Here is a 22,714-nt window from a genome sequence, read left to right as displayed (position 1 = left end):
ATCGGATAACCTCGGGGATCGTGTCGGCTCTCTATGACAGCGGTGACTCCGATGTCTGTCGCTCGGCTGAGGACCCTCACTGGTCTGATGTCTGTCAGTCGGCTGCTGACCTCGACAGTGCTCCGATGTCCGTCGGTCGCTGCTGATGGATCGGTGTTGGCGAACACCAGAACACGACGATTGGCTTTGGCGCCCAGCTGAGAAGCTCTAGATGAGCCTCGGCTGTTTTTACTAACGGTCGTGGCCCTTTGCCATAGCTACCCAGATCTGAGTGCGGTTAAGATGGAGTGAGACCCGAGTAAGATGGAAAGTACAGCTCGCGTCCTCGTATCTGGTCCTGTGCAAGTAAACGAATTAAGACAAGCTCATGCCCATTACGTCTGAAACTTATTCAATTGTGGATTTGACATTTTTTTATGGGAGGCAGCCAATCACTGCAGCCATTAAAAACATTAAAAAGTGACAATCACTTATTATTACGGACGGATAATGAGGTCAATGCATGCAACGCAGCTCCCTAGAATATTTTTGGTTCATTGCAAAATATTCGATATCTTACCAAATAACTTAAATCCAGGTGACATTCGTGAAGCCTGCGAGACCAAGGCGTGACATCTCTGCAAATAAAATTTGCATATTTCATAACCATTCAAGAGCGAATTTATATTCCTTTTAAATTAAGGAAGATATTTCCACGAATTTCATACGGATGTGAGATTTTAATAGTAATGCATTAAAAAATGGCACCCTGTTGATCAACTTTTCTTTGCTGCTTGATACTAGGGGGGGGGGATACTGTACCCACCTATTTATGAAAATGCGTGATAATAAGCGTACAGTTTATAGATCATTAGCTGCCTGGTAAGCACCTCTCGATTCTCTAGCTGTTTTGTTCTTCGTCTCACTTTCAGCATTTACATATACCGTTCCGATCGGGCCGAAGTATTCCTCCTAGCCAGCCGCCAACGGGAGTGTGAATTTGGAGCGGACTCCTCCGAGCCCTGCCCCCCTCCCCCCCCACCCGGCGCCTGCCCCTCTCAGCCCCCCCCCCCCGTCGGCCGGTTGGCCGGGCAGTGAGCAGTTCCCAGCCACGCTGCCTGCGGTGGTCAGATGGAACTCGGCTTCAGTGGAGGACGGTGGTGCGGTCACGAGCGCTTAGCTGCAATCCGTGCGACGACTGAACTGCGCTGGTGACGCGAGGAGTGTGAATCGGGAGTGAGTCCGTGCAGGCGACAGTGTAGATTTTAGTAGAAACGGTGACCGCTGAAATATATCAGTGACATTATGTCGTGCGACCATGGACAGTGATGAATGATTTGCGAGTGGCTTAGTGACGAGCGACCGTTATCCGTAATCGCTGTGAGGCAGTGGCGGTGGCAGTGATCAGTGACAGCTAGAGTCTGATATCTGTCATCGGTGGTCACTGATCAGTGACAGCTAGTGTCTGATATCTGTCATCGGTGATCACTGATCAGTGACAGCAAGTGACAGGTGATCGCTGGGAGCTGCGGCTGCTGCCATGGTCGCTCCTGACCGCATCCTGACGGCAGTGCTCCTGATCATCGGCGCAATCGACTCTACGATAGGTGAGCTCTTCGCCGAGACCTGGGCAAATGCTACATCGGCCAGGTAATCAAGTTTTAACGAGACGTCCTAAAGCACCACAGAGAATGACTTGTGCTCACAGGTGTGTCATACAGGCGTTTCCGACCGAATAAACTTAAATGCACAATGCACATAAAGTTTGTAGGCTTATTCGTTGCATGGAAGCTTCACATTTGAGGAAATTCTTGAGGAAAACGTGTCGTTTGTGGACCTAAAACTTAATATTTGTAGGCAGTATTTCTTGAATAAAGTCGGCGGAGTCCCTAACAGCAATTTTGCCAAAGTTTGCAACACCGGAGACTTTCCTGAGTGCGTCTGAAAGGGCTAGTGAATTCTTAAGCATGCGTTATGGTTAAGCTATTTATTAGCGCATTTGATCAGGTATATTCACACGTCACACACGAGTGTAACGTTAAAGCGTTACACATGCGTGCCCAAAGCCATAAACGGCACACCATCACTAGTGGAAAGGTCAAAGTGCTGTTAAAATCTTATGGTAATGCATTCCACGTATCCTTCGTTTCCTGGAAGTATGCTCTCACCACACGATTGATAGCCCAATGCGCAGGAAAGTCGGCCCTGCAGATATTGTGTATCAATGAAATCACTACGCCCACTATAATGCAGGCTAAGTTACCATGACGCAAACAAACTGTCCATATCTCCTATACCTACGAATCTTTTCGTGGGCAAAGGTTTCGTCCCAACATGCAAGTAAAGCGATATAGACGGCTAGTGGTGATCTTTCACAGAGATGCAATCGTTCTTAGCAATTCCATTTCACAGTCCTATTGAATTTGAGCTGTTATCCAGTGATAGCAATCGCAGTGGACATTCCGTATATATTAGTTACGGTTACTCTGCGCCAGGCAGGATAGGAAAGGGAATGGGCTTAATTTATCATTCTTAAACTGTTTATAAATGATCATGTCACGTCTTTACATGGACTTTAAGACATGATAGCCCTCCATTAGCACCATGCCGTCACGTGATATTGTTTACCAGCATGTTCCACGTGTTGCATTTTAGCACTGCGGTGATGGAATCAGCTCTGTTACTGTCATAAACTCGCTAATCGCTGTGTTAGTACTACCACAGTAATGTTGATGCTGCCAGCAATGCTTTTATCCAATTTAATAGCTATACGGTAAAGGAAAATCGAGTCAAGACGAATCCATACGAACCGAACGTTTATGTGGATAAGGACACCGTGCATTTGGCAGATTTATTGGTATCGATATCTGATACCTACCCTTGCGGGAACGCCATCGCCGGCTGTCATTTGATCCTTGTGTGGCAGAATTGACAAATTAACAGCAGGTCATTGAAAAGCAAAGCTTCAGTTATATGTTTATTATTTCATTCATTTCAGTTTTAAGCAGTGACAAATGCATGATACAGCCGTTAGCCGGTTTTATTGCGCTCATGAAGTATGCATGAAATCCCGCACATCCGTTGCCCAGAATCATTTGCTTAGCCATATGGGTAGATAATAAAGATAGGTTGAAACATTTTATTATTAAGTCACGATCTTAACTGGAACCGGCTTGGAGTTACGCACCTGTAAACATCATCTGCCATTTTGCGGGTGTCTTTCTGCCATATTCGCCGTTTTTTCTTTCTTAGGAGTGATAAGGAACGTTCGGAAGCCTGTGGTCGAATGTGAACTACGGGTATTTCGAGATCGATAATGCATTTGATGAACTGATCATGACAAGTTTGCTGAAGATTGAACACATAACACTATGCAACAGTCATTTTGTTCCTGAGTAACGACCGATTTTTTGGACTCATTGGGTCTCATTATAACCGAAATGGGCATTTGTTTTGATCTGAAAATGCTTTTCCGGTTTTCAGAGACGATTTTCGATTTTTGGCCCCGAAATTCGGTTTTTGGCCCACCGTGTCCGGTGTAATTGAGTAATCGACTCGCGGTAACTTTCATCGCCTTTTCTATGCCACAAGCTTTCGAATGATATCCGACTTTGCATATTTGCGTGTAAAAATAACGTCATAAATCCATGTTAAAGTAAGAAAATGTTGAAATTTTGTAAAAATTTGACATTTTTTTCGATTTCATTTCAAAAAAGAGAAAAAACTAAAGTCCCTATCCAAAATCTGAGCCCAGTTCCTTGAAGAGCATTCAATTTCCGTTCGGAAGGTACTACTTTAGTGCATTTTATCGGTTTACTGTGGCGTCCAGATTGAGTCACTTCAAAAACGGGCCCCCAGCCATTTCCATGACAAAATGTGTTCAGTGCATGAAGAATCACTCTAACAAATGGAGGTACAGATCAAGATTCTGAGCGACAGGACTGCTCAAAAGTAAGTTCCTGCGTGTGACCCGAGGTCACAAGGGGTCAACAACATGACCTCAGTTGACCCCTCGTTGACCCTATGGCGTTAACATACGTTATCAGGTTAATGCTATGTGATATGACCTAGGATATGTGTTTAGGTTAACTCAATCTGGACGTCACAGGAATCCGATAAAATGCACTAAAAAAGTACCTTCCGAACGGAAATTGAATGCTCTTCAAGGAACTGGGCTCAGAATTTGGATAGGGCCTTTAGTTTTTCCTCTATTTTGAAACGAAATGGAAAAAAATGTTTAAAAAATCCCAAATTTTAACATTTTCTAACTTTAACATAGATTTATGACGTCATTTTAAGGCGCAAGTATGCAAAACCAGGTATCATTCGAAAGCACGTGGCATAGGAAAGACGATGAAAGTTACCGTGAATCGATTGCTCAATTACATCGGACACGGTGGGCCCAAAACCGAATTTTGGCGCCAAAAATCGAAAATCGGCCCTGAAAACCGGAAAAAACATTTTCAGATCAAAACTAATGCCCATTTCGGTTATGATAGGACCCAATGAATAAGAAAAGTTCGGTCGCTTTCCAGGAACAGAAAATCTTTCATTTTTTGTTGCATAGTGATTGCCTGAACTGGTTTCCTGCTAACGAGCATCCCGGAAAGCGGCGGGTGATAAAAAAAAGATAAGGACATGGGTATTGGGTAGGTAAGCCTTGCGCTTGGAAACGAAAGGAATGAGAACTACAGGACCATCATGATCATACCGACCATCCCGATCGTACGACGAAAAGAACAGATACATCGGCGTTTAGCAGTCAGTCGAGCCAGTGAAATACATGCTCCCAAGAATCGCTCGGACATGTGATACAGCACGGTGAGTGTTGTTCGTGTTCCAAAGCTCCTTGTAATTCATTTCCGGTAGTTATTTGGGCTGACCTTGCTCAAGGTCATATGACTCGTACTGCCGGAGAGGGTGTCCCTGTTCAGTCCACGCATGCTGAGACACGCGCGCCTTCGGTTTCTAAAGTTGTTTAGCAGCCCGCAAACATACGATCGGTTCTAAGCGAACAACCATTTGGATATATCTGTGCCCTGTGGGTTATGAATTATGTGGGATCTGTGTGGAAGAATCTCTTGAGCCGCTAGAAATGTGGGCATTTACATATAAATGATCCAATTATTCGCTAGTTGATTTTTAAAATGTATGAGTTTGAGTATCGGTGAAGAAAGGTTTATTTTAGCGAAGGTATATTAGGTATGTTTTACTCCACATTCCGTTTCCTTTGGCAATGTCTATTGCAATGTATGCGCATTGTGTACACTGTACACCTTTTTGCACTCAAAATAGGCATCTTTTCATTCAATTTCGGCGAATTGCATTCAATTTTAGCGATCTCTCATTTGCTTCGAATAGAGAGATCGCTAAAATGGAATGCAATTCGCCGAAATTGAATGAAAAGATGCCTATTTTGAGTGCAAAAAGGTGTAATAGGTGTATCGCAGGCCTCCATATAAACCAGACCAAATATATGCTCTTATTATCGGGTAAAATATTGACTCCTTTGTACTGCTGACCAGATCGCAGTACTGATCCCAAGCCTTGCAGACCACAGAAGCGTGCCTACTATAACATGTCGGCGGCTCTCCGGAGCTCTCACAGGCTCTCTGTTGGCCGTGGGCAGTCCGCGGCGAACTCTTGTTCTCGTGTGCCTGGGTGGCGGCACGTGAAGCTATCAGACGCCACAGGGGGTGGATCTATCGAGACCAGCCGACGGGGCGGACCCCCTCCTCCATCACGGACCACCGCAGGAACGCGCCTTCTACAACAGCGAAACCACAGGAACCGTCCCGATCAAAATTAGCTACATCTGTCTAACTCTGGCCATGGCAAGGTCACACGCTTGATCGACTGATCACTGTGCTCGCCCGGTGTTTAATGAAATGTTGCGTTTAATTGTAAGCTTATACGGACATTTTTATTTGACATCGGTTTGTTGCGTCAATATTGCGTCCTTTTCCCTTATTTTACATAGTTGTAACGAAATGCTTATGAATATAGCTCAAACTAATAACCACGTCGATGAACTTCAGTAGGTAGTCAATAAATGCTCAAGGCTGCTCGCAAAGATCAGCCCATTCTGTGAGGCTTTGGGGAGGAAAGTACGGATAAAAATAAATGTATAGCACACAGCTCACATCAGCCGTAATTTCCAGTAGCAAAAAGATAATATCTAATTCTATGCTTCTGCACGTACACTGTAGGTAAAATGTATATGCTGTGCCCTTAATGACAATAGGTACATTGATTTTCAAGGCGTGTTTCATGTTTGGTTTAGGATCAAACACGATACGAGCAAGTATTGAAGCAAGTATATGTGTATCCACATTTCTTGCTTTATTATCATACATGTATCATATGCCGACTCCGCTAACCAATCCCATAAGTGATTGAAGTTCTTTCTGAAATGGGATTCGCGATAATAAAACATATGACAAGTTTCATAACAGAGGTTGCAGCAGATATGCGGAAAGCACTCCACCATGAATTGCTAATGGTGCACGTCCATTCAGCGGCCAAATATGCAACACCTCAGCTCCAAACATTTGTGTTTGTTCGTAGGTATAATAACAAAATCTGTGTTCGCTCATACTAGGTCAGCACGATATTTCTTACCTGCATTTTCTTTTCTGATCTGCACAGACCGGATGTATGCGAGACTCGAGAGGTAAGAAACAAAAGCATACAGCTGCCGTAACTGCCGCATTCCGATTTGAGATATTTTTTATTTAAACCTTTATCTTTCCGTTGAGCTGCTTCGTATACAGCCGCGTCCACAAGAGCCGAGCCAACACATTTGCATGGAAAGCAAATAATGGACCTAATCAGTAATCGCTCGTGCGTTCTTATAAATTAGGAAGGAACCTCATTCTATTTGAAATGATGCATGTAAAAAACGTAAGAAAAACGAAATAAATATATCTTCTGTACAGATAAGGCCTCCATACAGACGGGCACACGCCATCCTTACTGTCCGTAGCCGACACCCTGACGCCTCCTCCCTCCCCCACCTTGCAAGCTCGGCGCAGAGTGCTGAGGACATGTCAATAGGAATTGGTCACGCTGTTCAATGTACCGATGGAGACCATTTGAAAAGACGGTGAGACATGGACACACACACTACGTTTATGGCATGGAGACAATGGTGGACTTCACATACACCCGAGCTATGTAGAAATAGACCTAAGGATCGCCTTGTATAATCACCGGATCATGCTCAGGCGTTCCACCATCCTGTGAAGTAGACTGCAGTGTGGAGATCGTGCCGAGCGATACACGAGTCGTGCCATCTGTGAACAGGATGCTAACCTTGTACCATTCACTACTTTATCAGCTTCCATGAAACGGGTTCCTCGGTGAGGACCAGCTATACGGTATAACTTGTGCAGTTTCAAACAAACATGTGAGGGAGGACAATGGACGGTATCCACTGCCAAATGGTTGAGCGAATTAAGATCGTGGAGACGGAAACCGAAGGCGATTGGTGCCGGAATGCGGTGCCAGCTGCATGCAAGACCCTACTGGGACGTCTTGTAGACTGAAGTGAATGTTTTGGTGGGCGCAGAGAAGGAAGATTTCAGTGCACGATATCGACACGATTTTGATAGGCATTTTGGAAGCAAGTGAAACAGCTTACGGTTGGACTATGGGCAGCCAGTACACCTTTGCAACTGCATACCAACGTCTACACAAACTCAGAGGTACGCCATTCCAGAGGTTAATAGGAAATCCTTCCTTCCTTACGTCATAGGTCACTTAATTTCTTTGCTTATTATTGCATTTATCCGCATAACTGTAAAACACTACAGTCTATAGTCGAAATGCTAACCAAATTAGAGCGACCGTCGTCTCGTAGCAAGTGCTTTACCTCAAAGTCCTATAAGTAGAATGATCAGCATACCTAACCTGTTATTGTCACTGGATGTTTTAACTCGCCAAGCCAGTTGGTCCCAAGTGATACAGGCTAGCCTGAGAGCCTCAGTTTAGCAGAGACATTGATCAATCAGACAACCGATGGACACGCATTGATGATCTGGTTGACTCAAGAGTGACGCATCATCGATCTTACGCACGGATCTTTGAGTGTCCGATCAGTACCGTCACCGTGTGCTGGTGATGGCGTGCCAAATTGGCCAAAAGTAAACACGGCATGTGATCATGATAACAAATATTTATTATTACAACATACAGTCAATCACAGGACAATAAGAAATAAATAAGGATGAATAAAGCAACAGACATGACTGTCTCTTGCTTAAACCATAAATACCTCTCTGAACATAGAGAAACTTTCACACAAGGAACAAATCAGAGAACATCAACTTCTCTAAAAATAGAGAAGTATATTCATCGGCACTTAATAGGGTTCAGCCTCATTTCGAATGGTCTACTGGTAGCGGGGCCTGTATCCGACGATGACACGCTCGTACTGGGGCTCCCCACGGACCTCCTCCTCATCATCATCCTCTTCCTCCTCCTCCTCCTCATCCTCTTCCTCAGACACCTCCGGGGTGGGGTACTGGGTGGGCACCGGGGTGGGCAGGTGGTCGCCCTGCGCCTGGAAGCCCTGCTCGCCGGCCGAGTACACCACCGTGTAGGTGACGCCGTCGGGGGCCGTGTAGCTGAACTGGCCCGACACGCTGTAGCTGTCGTCGTCCTCCGGCTCGCCAGACTCCGACACAGAGATGCCGTTCTCACTCTCGAAACTGGCGGACAGAGGCGGGCGTTGGGTTAGAGAAAACACTGAAGACACTGTCATAAATGAGGATTTGGTGGTTCTCACAAACATGTAAACTACAAATGTCTTTTTGTTGAACAAAAGATGTTTCTCGTTTTTAGAGCCACTTTACTTTCCCTAAGATCTAAGCAAGGCACAACAAATAGAATACCAAGCTGGGCTTCAAATGCTCTTTGAAACTTCCTTGACGATTGATCTCGAGTATTGCGACGTAAGAACAATTACAGAAGCCGACCACTTTTCGAACAATTGACTGCCGTTCGAACAGTCGACCGACCGTCGCCAGTGTAGATACTCACGAGTGTTGGTAGGACTGGTCGTCGTTGTGGTCGATGTTCTGTCGGAGGATCTCGACAATGTCCCTCTCGTAGGGGAGCTCCGACGGGGCGGCGGCGGCCACGGCCAGCACGGCGGCGAACACGATCTGAAACGGAACAGACGTCATGGCGGAGGGTCTAAACTGCAACGGCATCGACCTCTTGCAAGTATAGGGTCGAAAGTTTATGTATCATGTAAATAGTAATTTATCTTAGTTATTTAATTCATTTAATTATTTTGTTGACAGTGCAGTTAAAAAGACGGCTAGGTGTGCACCTAAATTATAAACAAATTTAAAATAAAATATTGCCGGAAGCTTTGTCCAGCAACTCCGTGACTGTGAAACAACTATTGATTCAAACAGCTTGGCAATATCCTTAGCGTGGTGCTAGCCATGCCGTCGCTGAGTGCTGCTGGTGCCTCCGTCTCTTCACTCACCAGCTTCATGTTGTTGTTGAGATGGTAGTCAGCGGTGAACTGTGCCTATCTGACGCCGGTCGGCCGTTTTATAGTCGGTCCCCTGTCCTCGGCGTGGTCCCCGTATAGAGTGTCCTGTATCCCAGTTGGGACATCTAAGGCCACCAGTCCTGGCGAGGTCACCCTCCGGTCAGCCCTGCCGACCGCGGCGTGGGCACAAGTGCGGGTGAACTTTCCCGGCTCCGCGAGAGCAATTAAACAGAAATACCGGTCAGACATTCGAACTGGGCAAGGTCGGGCTATTGATGAAACCGGGACTGTGCAGAGATGTGACCACCATTCATGGGCACGCGGCATTCAGGGGCAAACGAGATTTAGTACAAGTCCCGTTGGGGGTCGACGCGAGGACATGTAACGACGGCGCCGGTAGCCCTTATTGGTAGATACACGACCTTATGCATGTACAGTTTTAATGAAATGAGACTTCTATACACCAAGAGTTCTATGATGCATGCAAACAAAAACATACTGATGTTTGTCACTCATAATTCTTATCTATTCACACTCGCCGAAGAACAGTTGAATAGTCAGCGACCCTAACGCTCCGAGTGGGTAAGTAGGGGAGACCCGGGAGGTATGGGCCATCGCAGTTTTGAAGAAGTGTTGCGTATTTTTACACATTTGACCACGTAAACTGATAGCAGCCATTTCGTTATGCAACCTATGTGATTTCCAAAATCTTCCTCAGTCTTTTTTGGCAATGAGCGGTGATAAAGCGTTTTTGCCCTCTTCGAATAAAATACGAAACATAAAGTAAATTCGCGATCAATGTGAACCAGGATCGATTTATTATGTCAGACCATCGCTAGCAAAAAGTGTAAAGCATGCTTATTAAGACTGGATAGACAATTTGAAGCTTCCTCGCAAGATTATGAGCTGAGATGCTACGCGCATTCTGACGTCCTAACCGGGAGGTTCGGGCCACCCGCCTCCATTGATCCTAAATCAATAAAATGATGCTTTCTTTGAATGTCCTCTTCAATAACAATTGTTTTTGTCGCACATGGCCGAAAATTTAACTACAGACTGCATTTGAACATACAAATATTGTTTGTCTTATTTATTTCATGGAACCGGATTGAGTTACCCATTATAAATAGGTGCCCAAGTGGCCTCCATGAAGTAAGCTGTTGGCCTATTATGCGGTGCCTGGGCTCTAAGAGAGCTCAAGTTAGATCCCAGCTAAGAGTATTGTTCTCAATGTCGAAAAAAGAATATGAAACATGACACCGGCCCATACGTCCCGGCCCATGGTCCATACCTCCCGGTGTATTTTGCTGGATCGAAAAGGCGCATGATTTATTGAAAGCTATCTCGAGACAAAATAGTTGATCCCAGATGCCTAATATCAGGCACATTTTGCTGGTGGAAGACAATTTCACGTACCTACACAGAGTGAAAAACCGGGTCTAGACACTACTCACTGGAAGAAAATTACCGTTTCACAAAACCGGCCCATACCTCCCGGGTCTCCCCTACCTATCTATTTTTATGCATTGTACACATCTGCCCGGATTAGCGCTAACGTTCAATATTAAACGTCAAATTGACATGACATGTCATTAAAATTGGGCACTATGTTAATCAGAAACGTCATGAAACGTAATTCCTTTAGCAGTCTAGCCTATAAAACTCGCATATTTTTATTCGCTGACTGTGACTAGTCACACACTGTTGAAATCGAGAAATTGGGACGGGGTACCCGACATCCTATATAAACTGTATAAACTGTTCTCACACTGGATGCTCACTCGCGCTGGTGCTGTATAAGGAAAAAAGCTATAATCGGCAAATAATGATGGACAAGCGTCAGCCGAAAGCTCTTTACAACTTATTAGCAGTGCTTAGCTGGCATGAAAATGTAATCCCCGGATCCAGCGTAAGGATCTAATTCACATCTAGCAGAATGCATGCCTGCTCAGGCTCTCCTTCTTATGGGGTTTGCACAAACAATGTGTAGTGTAATTATAGTTACATTGCAGGAACGAACGAGGGCTGACGGGCTTGGCGTGGTGGTGGATCCCCGATCAATGTTAGGTCCATATGCATCTTGGTACATTATTTCACATCAGACCGCTTTCTGAACTTTAGAAATACATATTCTAGTCGAGATGAGAAGATTTTTCTCATGAAGCCTGAAGATAATGTTGTCTACAATCTTAATTAATTTCCCTTTAAAATACCATGGACCCCGTGGTGCATCGATCCGCAAGGAATATCCTTCCCCACACTCTTCTTTTGTATAAGCCTATCACTTTATGTGCCAGCTCCCCCCCCCCCCTCCGTTCACTTGACTGTTGGGCCCTCCCCATCTGCCCTGTCAGTCCAAGTTGATCTATAGCAGCATATATGCATGTTCCTTGTTCACCTATCGACATAATTATTGGTGGCATGTCGTGATCTCCCGATGGCCTGTCTTGAACCAGTTAAACGTCAATGACCCTCGATGACAGTTCATCTGACCTCGGTGGCCCAATGACCTGTCACTGTGACCTGGCTTACTGACACTCGGTGACCTTTCGATATGACTTTCGGTCTGACCTTTCTATGTGACTCCCGCTAGCCGACCGCCGTGACTCCGCTGTGACCTGTCAGCACTACCCCTTGCCCTGTCCACGTGACTCTCTTTTACCGTACCTTATCACAATGACCTCTATGTGACCTGTCCCGCCCCTGCCTCCAGGCGATGTGAGCCGCAGTATCGTCTGTATCTGCACCACGCTGGAGTGTCAGCAGGCGGGCGTGAGCACCTGTACCACCACCGGCATGTGCTACACCCAACAGCTAAGGCGGCTCGACGGCGCCGACCCCATGACCAGAGGCTGTGTCAGGTCAGTGGGGTGGTTTTTGGCCATCTCAGCCGGGTCAGTACTAGGGGAATTATGTAAATGAGGGATCGAGAGCTATGTCTTGTTGCAGTAAGTCCGCTTTGGAAAGCTCAGTCCCTATCCCAAGTAATTTGTACTTGTGCTGTGGTACCTACCCACCAACTAAGTATTCATGTGATATTCGCGAGAAAAAATTAGAAAGGCTTGAAGCCCGCGAAGGTGCCCTTTAAGCTTCAACGTTGCAAACGGCTTTGGGGCTGAGCTGCGCCAATGGCATCTTAAACATTAATTGCAACGTGGAATCTGTGATATTAGACGTCTAACACGTGATCTCTCATCTAAGACCCGGTAAGTCATGACTCGTGATCTCTGGCTGCGACCTCTGACCTCTGACTCGTGACCCGTGTTATATTCCCAGGGGCGAGACGCCTCTAATGTGTGACCACCTGCTGCCGACCCACGGGGAGGACTACCGGGCCAGCTCCATCTGCTGCGGTACCCCGCTCTGTAACAAACAGGTGTCGCTGGCGTCTGGCCGCGGCCGTGGCCCCGGAGGGACCAGGAGACACGAGCAGCACGAGCAGCGGCGGACCAGCGGCGCCAAACACGGTAACGAAACTGACGGGGGTGAATAGTGTACAGCAGATGCTTCGGTTATGCAAACTCTTACGAAGCGAAACCTGCTATAGAGAAGTTTGCTTTCGAGGATACGTGTGCCTACACTTAAAACATCCTCGACGACCTATGCTGGACCGAACGTCTTATTCACGTCTAAAAACGGCGAGGAGAACGTCTCATATTTGACATACCGTGAATCAAGTGTCTAATTTCTTTGGTACACAATGTGTGCATTGTGGTCTACAAGATTATGTAACGTTGTTGGCAACGCTTATGTCCATGGAGACTTGTTCTCAATCTCGAATAGCGAACTGTGCCCTAATCGCCGTTTTCGTCCGCGGCCACCGCACGGCCACCATCCTCAGCTTCAGCGCCACCTGTGCCGGCAGATGTTTCGGTGAACCGGACGCTAGAGGCGCTGCTGGCGCTGGGAGGTCGTCAGGGGGCGGCCGGCTGGAGGCCCGGTCCACTGGTCATCTCGGTACTGGCCGTCGGACTGGCCATGGTGGTCGGCATTAGCGCGGCGGGGATCTACATCCTACGATCAAATAGGTACTATACACCACGACTGAGCATGGTCGGCTGTAGTGAACTTTGGTTAGATGCAGCAGTCGGTAATTCAATAAGCAATGATGACGCATGACGCACGGGCTATTTTTTCTTTTTCCATCGAACAATATTTAATTATTAACCTAAACATGTGGAGCATTTGACTTCATTCGGCTGGCTTTGGCTAACTTATGTATCCTCTCCATCGCGTCTGCACCAGCTCACGACTGATCAAGTCATCGTCCTCTGAGTCCTCGATTATTCGTGGTCTCAGCGATCCGGGAGCTTGTACTAATTTCTGATTATAAGCCCATACATGCAGCTTCTACTGTCATCATGATTAGACACATCGCTCATCTGTGGATCAGTCTAACTGTCTTCGCTGTGCATCCCTACGTTGTTGTGCACTGCGTACAGTGTTTTAGCCTTCTAAACCTAATAAACTGCTCGATTTCACAGGTTCGTAGCGGAAGTCCCATTCTCAGCGTGTCCTCGCGACCACGTCACGTCCTGAGCGTCACCACGTCACGTTTTGAGACGTCACTGCGTGCGTTTACGTCCTGGGCATCCCTGCGTCACGTCTTCAAACAACACCCGGTGTGGCAAGTCATTCCGCGAACGCTGCATCATATGTGGCATTGCATTTGATCGATTGAATCCCACCTGTGCTATTCTCAGTGTTATTAGAGAATGGTAACAAAACCTTGCCAGCATAGTGTAGCCCGTGACAGTTCTGACTGGACAGGCGGCCACGCCCTGGTCGCTGCGTGCAGTCCGGTCACCCTCAGAAAAAGTGGCACTCTCCTAGTGAACTGCACTCAGACTCTGACATTGCTGTGTCGCAACGACTGCGTATCGTGAGCACACCCAATCCATTAACGTTATAATGGAGGAATTGGGTACGACAAGCCGATCGGAGGCGGTGGGAGATCTCAGTCGCTGCAAACATGCACGCTATAGCTGCAACAGGTAACGGCTGTCTAAGAATAATGTCACTCGGCAATGTGCATTGTGGATGCCGTCGGCTTTATTCCGGCAATCAATCATCCGAATTGGCGGACTATGACGGCGAAATGTCGTATTCCATTAGAGTCGCTGGCGGCGGCTGTGGGCTGAGCGGCCTGTGTGAAGCTCCGGTGGGGACACGCCGTCGAGCCGCCCCGACATTCGGAGAGCGCCAGAGTACAGCGGTTCTCGTTTACCGCCTGTCGCCGAATATGGGCCTACAGAGCGGCGGCTGGTCGGAGCGGCGTTCCACGCAGTCTGGGCCGCTCTGTTCCGAGTAGTACCGACGGGACTGAGCTGTCTGTTCGAAGCCGAGCTATCCCGAGCCGAGCGTTCCGCAGCTGATCTTTCAGGACCTGTGTTGTCCGGACTCCGGAGCTCAGCCATCCGGATCTGCGTTGTCCGCTGTTTCTGGAATTGTGTTGTCCGCTGTCCGGAGTTGTCATGCTCGTAATTGTCGTTGTCCGGAGCTGAGCTATCCGGATCCGTACTAACTATGTTAGAGCTGGATTGTAGCCTTTCCAGTGTCCATCGTATCCGGAGTTGTGCCGTCTATTGTCTGGTGTCCGACACCGAAATATCCTATTCCCAGAGCTGTGTCCTCTGTTCGTAATGTTCCTGACTCGTATCTGACCCTGGGCTGTCCGTGACTGGCACTATGTCGTGTGCGTTGTTGCTCGCGCCCGAGCCGTGCCAGCCTGCATCAGCGGTGGCCGTCGATGGCTGGTGCGCACGTTTTACACGGCACGCCACCCGCTACCGTGCTATCTCGATTATAAACCCGGCAATATGCGGAGTTCGGGCTGCCTTGCAGCGGAGAAGTGATTTGCAATGGTAGTTATCGTGTGCACCCAGCCGTTTTATTTGTAGATAGATATTGTCTTATACTAAAAGCTTGGGTCCGTCGTGCATGAGCCGTATGACATGATGTTTGTTTCCATGCGTGATGTAACATCGTGTGAACTTGTCATTTATTTCATTCGGTCATGCTATTAGCCAGCATCATGTATGTTATGTAGATACGTCTATCGTCTCTATATGGTTCGTATATTTTTCGGATCCTAACAGTGATCCTAATTCCAATACCGGCGGCCGGCCTGTCATGTTTTATGTAAAACTCCCCCACTCTAAATGTCTCGAGATCCTTGCCCTTCTGTTCCTGAGCTGTGCCGGTGCATGCCTGCCGTCGGAGTCGGTTCCATCGTTCCTGCCGCCGCGGAGTCGGTGCTGGTGTGCCTGTGTCCGTGGTCGGTGCCGGCGCCCGTTGACGTGCTGTTTATCAGCAGCGCGGCACGGCACGGCTCGTCGAGTCCGTGCCGGCCCGGCGTGCCGTCCGTGCCGTGCCGACGGAGCGGCCGTCTGGTGCCCCTGTGAACGCCGACCCACCCTCCCGGTGTATATCTGTATCGCGTGTCGGCGTGCCGGGTGAGGACGCCGCTGAAGACACGGTCAACTCTAGTCATTAACATGTTTACAGGCCCGACAACCGTGAGGCGCGACTTTGCTTTTGGCTGGATGGGAAAGTGCGGGTTAACAGCGGAAGACGGGATTGGAGACATGGCAGCGGCACGACCTGACGAGACTGAGAGTAGCGAAATACACGGGAGAACAAACGAACGTCAAGTTCCACGACTGCCGTTGTGCCCGACATCGTCCAACGCACGTTCATTGGCAACTGGGGAGGGAGAACATGCGTAAACCCAGCTGCCGACAGCTGCCGATGTGGCGGAACTAAGCTGCTACATCGCCCACCGCACGACAGGGGCTGGCGGGGCGAGTCCGGGCGAGTGTTAGGATGTGGGTACCTGACTACCGAGAAACCCACCGAGCTCCGTCCGGTAAACGAGCCCCCGTGTCGTGTAGCATGCATGTCGCCGGGCCTCGGCCACCGTGTTATTTCCTCGTCCGACAGTGATCCACTGGCGCTATCCACAGCGGTCTAACACTAACCCGGGGAGTACCTCGGCCGGATTTTTATTCACCCGTTTAGGAGCTGGCAAAACGACAAAAAGGCGCTCAGTGCCATCACCGGGCATTTTTGTTGCATCTTTCCTGTTGGCGTTTTTCGGTGGTGACGGTAGGTGGAGGCGAGGGCCGAGGAAATAGTTAGCCGAGTCGGGACACTTATGGTGACAGTAGGCTATGCGACGAATAAAAACATATTGGTCCCTCCGACAATGTTACGCATACCTTGATATTTACGGTATTCGACTGCATCAATGATAATGTACTGCGAACAAGTGATGAGTCGGGTAAGCAACGTAGCTCAGATAACGTTTAAAGTAAGAAAGTTCGCTAAGTAAGTAAATCGCTAAAAAGTAACTAGGTATGTGGCGTGTCTCGCTGCAGTCGCCGCTATATCCCACGGACAGGCGGCCGTGACGCCGTCTCCGCGACCGTCGGGCACTCACCGCCGAACCGGTCGATGGATAACCAGTTCGAACCATCACATTAATCACGGCCGTTATTTAATTAGGGTCCATTTGAGCGGTGTATCTGATAGCCGACCCGGTGTCGCCGCCGCCGGCCGGGCCGGTCGCATGCCGCGCGTGCCGGGCCGATGGGTGCCGCTCTGCCGCGGCCAGCGAATTTGTCACCGACTGGCAGACAGCCGACACCCTTTTAGGACGACTGATGGGGGCGGTCCATCAGCCGCGGTCATCCAGTCCGCCGGACCGCCCCGGTAAACTACCCCACCAGAGACACCCGAGCGACCGACTGGAAACACGGCCCCAATGGAACAGGAAAGTGATCTGGGTGCTTGGTGTCATTAGGTTTCATGGCGTGACTTATTGTGTGGATTGGCTGGGTGTTGTTTGGTATTTTACTGTTCATGTCTCATGCAACATTCTTGTCCTTCAAGTTTTACCATCCACAGCGCTATTTGTTTGGCACTCGAGGTATATAGTAGTGGGAACTGAGAAAATCGCTGCTTGATGTTTTAGCTACCTGTGGATCCTTGGTGGATCAGAGTAACACCCACATCTCATGACGCTGTCGCCCTCCACTGACCTCTCGAGGCCCGCCGCGCCGGTGCCATGCCTTTGTGACGTCGCTCCGTGCCGTCGTTTCGTCAGAGCGGCGACGCATGCATGAGACACGACCGCGTCCTGTCTGACACGGTCGCGGCGCCAGCTCCGGCGCGCTGACGAGTCAATCCAGACATGGACGTGACGACGACCGGCGCGGCGGCGACATATCTCTGTCTGCGGGGTGGGACTCGATCCTGTCGGCCCTGCCCTCGCGCCAACGCCTGACACTCACTGCCGCTTGCCACGCCGTCAGTACTGAGCAAAACCGTCGTGCGGCGCCGCCGCCTCGCTGTCGCCACCACGCCTTTCTACTGCAGACGATACAAGATAAGCTGAGCCAACCGGAAACTCCAAAGTGGAGTGCGATCTTTTTTAGATGCAGTCCCGCGTCCAAATAAGAGGTTGTCGGTAGGGGCTGCCGGATATACCCGCAGTGAGTCACCGACTTGCCACACCCGTGGCTCATTGGACCAGCCAAGGAGCCACCAATAAGGGCAGACTCGATAAACCATTAACTATCCCAGCTCGGCCCTCGCACTCCGCCTTCCCACAGTTGACCGGTCGGGTCGCCGGATGACCTGGCCTGACCTCACCTGTGGCGCCTCCTCCGGCGCGGCCGGCCGCCGGCTCCATTAGCCGCCGCGCCTCCGACCGGCCCGCCACGGCCCTCTGGGACACTTTATGACAGACGAAAAACCCGCCGACGGTATCGGGACATCGGAACGAAGCGGCACTCACAACAGCGAATTCCACTTAGTCGGCGCCTGGGTAAAAAGTCCCAGCCGCCACTGGACGGGACAGGCATCTGCGCGCGGGAGAGAGACGAGGGGAGGATGGCGAGGGACGGCCACCGGCGAAGGGCCCAGAGATAAGGGGAAAAGGGGAGAGACTGAGTCTCCAGTACTGGGAACAGAGTACTGATCTCAGGCGCACACCGCCTAACATCTGAGTGTTAGGGTATCCTGGTTTCCGATTTCCGGTGGCCACCTATGCGACAGCGATTCCTACTCTAAGCTTGTCTCGACATTCATTATGGGACAGTGCTCTCCGGCAGGGCCACTTAGAGGTCAGCAAAGTAAAACTATTACTTGCCGCGAATTTTGAAATCAAAAGTTATTGGTTAAGATTTCGCTTCCACGCAATTTCCCCAATTGAATCGTGCAAAATATTATTTCTTCGCCCCTTATGTACTCAAAGGTACTGTGAACATTGCAGCATTCGTGCGGGATGCAGTGAAATGCAGCTCCCACTGCCACCGACTAGCCGTTGGTCGCAGTTCCCTTCCACCCACCCCTCCCTCCAGTCCGCATGGTGCAGTTCGCACGCTAGTTCTCGACATGATGAGCGGACGAAGGGCAGTGGTCTGCAGGCCATCATCATTTATTCGAGTAATGCAGGTGCTGACCAAAAGTGCCGCCTCATGGCCTCGGTGGCGTCATCGACGTCTCATTAGCCTGGACCACCTCACGGTGCACCGCCGGCCGGAGCAGGGCCGGTCACTGAGGTGACTGGGGGCATAGGCGGCGGAACGGAGGGGGGGGGGCACCGGGGCACCGTGCCCCCCTTGATTTTACCATTTTAACGTTAGCCCTATGAGCGTTGCATGGAAAGAATGGGACCAAAAGAAGGCAGTCCCCCCCCCTAATTGAAGGTGTTCCGCCGCTACTGCCCGGGGGGGGGAGGAGGGACCAGGGAAGCGAGACGGTTTCGTTGCATACGGCTTACTTACATTCTTAGGAAGGTATGAATGTGAATTGTTCAATGTCCATGCATTCAATTTCATATAACATCATATATTTCTTATTGGGTTTAAACGGTCTTTAATAGCCCGGCCGTCGTTATACATCAGTAGATATATTGTTACAGCTAAAAGTCATTTTTTAACTTGCTTTTTTATGAAGCGTTGCTAGTGTTAAACTTTTACGCATCCAATCGGTGACATGTGCAATTTGGCGAGCACGTTAACATCTGAGAAAGGTAAAATGTTTTTTACCCTTCTGTGTATGTGCCTGCGATTTCGTTGCGCAGGTGCAACGCTCCGTTTCGGTGAATGTAGATACTTATTGGTTGTGCTATAATTGCAGTGTCTGCAGGTAAAGCCATGTTCATTACCTGCTGGGGAGCCATTGCCAAAAATCGATCCCCTCCCTATCTAACCACTATCGCATAGACCCCACCCTCACCAGCACGCACCCTCTCACTGAGTCAGAACGGCCCCCTGTGACATATGTGGCGCCACCGTGTCGATTGCGACGCGTCGACGCACCCTCTGAGTCAGCGTCGGCGCCGGTGGCACGTGGCACGCGCCCATCGTCGGCCGTACAGTCAGCTCGCAAAAACCTCGACTGCTCATTATTTCCAGAATACCTATTCATGCGTAATCGAAAGGTGAAACTAAGACTCAAAGGCATGGGAGAGTGACGCATAGTGACTTCCAAATGATACTTAGGTACTGGGTTCTGAAATGGCCGTCTCAGACTATGGCTACGTTTCCATGGCACAATCTAAGCCGATTTTGAAAAATGGATTTGCTCCATCATAGCATTTAGGCGTAATTTAAAAATGTATATATAGGATTAGGTGCTAGCTAAAACCATATATACGCTCATTTTTTGCATAAGGTAAATAGTTTCCGAGAAAAACGCACGTGAAATTTCGCTACATCGATTTAGACGTGTCATGGAAACGTAGTCTATAAGACAATTTTTTTCATTTGCTCTTTTAGAGGTAGTGACTGACAACGCGGGCAGCAACGACAATATTAGGTAGTACTGGCGCAGCTCACTCGCCACAATAAACTAGTGAATCAGCAAAAAATCCTGCGAATTCGCACGTAAACATATAAACTTATAAATATACAAGAACTCGCAGGTAGGTAAGCGATAAACTGAAGTTTATCGTTTATCTGGCCTATCCGATTATACTCGTGCCATGGATAGATAATAATGGATTGGTGTCTTCGCAGTTTTTAGCGACATTGAGCTCAGACCTGCCATCTAGCGGGAGAATTATCGCAAGTTAGGAGCAAGCCGAGTGAACGCCGCTGATTAGCATTGTGACACACGGGAGTGTGGTGTAGTAGCAGGCTTGATGTGCAATTTTTTTCAAAATGTTATGTCTTAATATGTCAGCAAAATTGTGAAGAAATTAATAAATTTATGTGCAGGGTGAGTAATAATATAAGCGGTTCCCTGTTATTTCCTCTTTAAATCGTGAAACAGGGAGTTATTGGAGACCTCGCCAGCACGTGTCGTTTTCGCTATTTTTCACATGAGTCTTTACTTGGCCTAAATCAAACAAATTGTTCGATCAAAGAACAAAACTAACTTAAGTACTAATATATAAGTCTAATGAAAAGGTTAAACGGAATTGCTAACGTCATTGCCGCTCAATAGTCATTCAAGACGCTCTATGAAAAGGACCCAACCAGTGCTGCGTAGTCGATGAAATTTCAGTGACTGGCTCCAACTCCGATTCCGGTATCCAAATATCGACTCCGACTCCTCCGGGCAGAACTGTCGATTCACACAGACTCGACTCTGACTCCGACTCTGCAGCCCTGGTAAGTCTGTGGAGTCGATGACTTTTCGGTGACGTTCGACTCATACTCCGACTACAGCTTTTAAAATCAACCGACTCCGAGTCGGAACAGAACCGCTGGCTCTGACTACAACTCCGCAGCCCTGGCCCAAGATAGCCGCCTCAAACAACTTTGATGTGTGATCTTCGTACATTGTTAATGTTATTTTAAACAAGGAATGGAAAAGGGAGACGAAGTCTTCGCCCTTCACAAACAAGGATCTCCTGTTGCGGATCAATTAACTGCTGGAACAGAAAGGTGTTAACACCACGTATCTCATTTCATCGTTTTCCTAACGACTCTGCACCAATGTGGGTACTGATTAATGCAGTGCGAGCATCGATGTGACATTTGTGTACCAAGTTTGAGTGTTATCCGCCCAGCCGTTCTTGAGATATGGAAGCGGCACCCCGCACGTGCGCACGTGCAGTAGCACCCCCATGGTGACACATGGAAATGCATTGGCCACTGGGTGCCTAACTTTTGACGAAGTTTTACTGTAATGGGCCCAGTCATTGCGGAGTTACTTTGTGTGGAACAATTTCGACACCCCTGAGTTGGCACGTGGCACGTGCCGTAACATTAACTAAGATCAAGAAAATCGGGCGAAATTCGGAAGAAGGAATAAGCCTACCAAATGTGCATGACATATTGTAAAACTGCTGTACCATTGTGAGTAAATGACCATATAAAGGTCGTACAAGTCGATGGGACTGGGCGTTTCAATGAAAACACACCGTCTTACGCATTTTATTTTCGTTATTACCTAAGGGCTGCTTGACGTTTTTGGCTTTCAAGCATTTAAGACATTTTTTTGTCGTCTCAGGTCCAGTAAGATTACCTTCAACTCGTGGAAATATGCACTTCAAGCCAACTACACACCACACCCACGTGTGTCATAATGCTGAGAGATGGCGTTCACTCGGCTTGCTCCTAACTTACGATAATTCCTCGCTAGATGGCAGGCCTGATCCCAATGTCGCGGATCCCAATGTTAATTTCCACGAGACACCAATCCAGTGTTATATCATCCATGCTCGTGCGATGCGATGCAGGCTGCTGGATGCTTGATTGTGAAATGACTTACCTATGTAATCGAAGTGATATAATATAATGTGAGGCGTGAGCCATTTGATTTATCTGCCCAGGTCCCAGGATGCATTTGTCGCTGGTTAATTCGCGTCTATTACTTTTGATGGAAGTGCCGCTATTTCTATAAAGACGAATTCTGCCACGATCACCACCAGTCACCCCCCCCCGCTCGAAAACCAAACATCTCTGCCGCCGCCGCCCCCCGACGCCGCCGACGCGTCGCCGCCGCCGTCGGCCGACAGTTTATCGTCGCGGCGACGCAGCCGACGTTAGGGCGAGTCGGCGCGCCGGGAGGCCGACAGACGGGCGCCGAGAGGCCACCCGGGCGCGCGAGCAGACACGTGCGGGGCGGCCGGCGCCGCCGGCGGCCCGGGCGCCCCGACACTCCACGGGGGAGTCGCCGGCGCCGGCGGGACAGGGGCCCGGGTCCCCCGACAGCGAGCCAATCACATCACCGGTCAGGGCTGATTAGAAAGACGCGACGCGTTGGCGG

The 22,714-nt window shown here is 48.8% G+C and overlaps 2 protein-coding genes across 2 annotated transcripts; one reads left to right on the top strand and one right to left on the bottom strand.

Annotated features, from left to right (window-relative positions):
• Positions 1–1,473: 1,473 nt before the first annotated feature.
• LOC122381681 lies at positions 1,474–12,980 on the top strand. Its single transcript, XM_043366152.1, has 3 exons — positions 1,474–1,586; positions 12,201–12,348; positions 12,764–12,980. Exons 1-3 carry the CDS (start codon positions 1,520–1,522, stop codon positions 12,978–12,980), a joined length of 432 nt encoding a protein of 143 aa, XP_043222087.1. The 5' UTR covers positions 1,474–1,519.
• On the bottom strand, positions 8,137–9,764 carry LOC122381702 (cuticle protein CP14.6-like). Its single transcript, XM_043366190.1, has 3 exons — positions 9,479–9,764; positions 9,022–9,146; positions 8,137–8,690 (listed from the first exon to the last, which is right to left on the bottom strand). The coding sequence occupies exons 1-3, from the start codon at positions 9,485–9,487 to the stop codon at positions 8,372–8,374; spliced, it is 453 nt and encodes a 150-aa protein (XP_043222125.1). The 5' UTR covers positions 9,488–9,764; the 3' UTR covers positions 8,137–8,371.
• Positions 12,981–22,714: the final 9,734 nt, after the last annotated feature.

Source organism: Amphibalanus amphitrite, unplaced genomic scaffold, assembly GCF_019059575.1.
Source record: "Amphibalanus amphitrite isolate SeventyFive unplaced genomic scaffold, NRLGWU_Aamphi_draft 000125F_arrow, whole genome shotgun sequence".
Taxonomy (NCBI): domain Eukaryota; kingdom Metazoa; phylum Arthropoda; class Thecostraca; order Balanomorpha; family Balanidae; genus Amphibalanus; species Amphibalanus amphitrite.
Note: the sequence above shows the minus strand (reverse complement) of the source record. Positions and strands in the feature narration are given on the sequence as shown.

Excerpts from the sequence above, each read along its gene's own strand:
- LOC122381681 (XM_043366152.1), top strand. The coding sequence starts at position 1,520 with ATGGTCGCTCCTGACCGCATCCTGACGGCAGTGCTCCTGATCATCGGC. Across the intron at positions 1,587-12,200 it reads CGCAATCGACTCTACGATAG|GCGATGTGAGCCGCAGTATC; the intron begins GTGAGCTCTTCG and ends CCCTGCCTCCAG. Across the intron at positions 12,349-12,763 it reads ATGACCAGAGGCTGTGTCAG|GGGCGAGACGCCTCTAATGT; the intron begins GTCAGTGGGGTG and ends TTATATTCCCAG.
- LOC122381702 (XM_043366190.1), bottom strand. Across the intron at positions 8,691-9,021 it reads GACCAGTCCTACCAACACTC|TTTCGAGAGTGAGAACGGCA; the intron begins GTGAGTATCTAC and ends TCTGTCCGCCAG.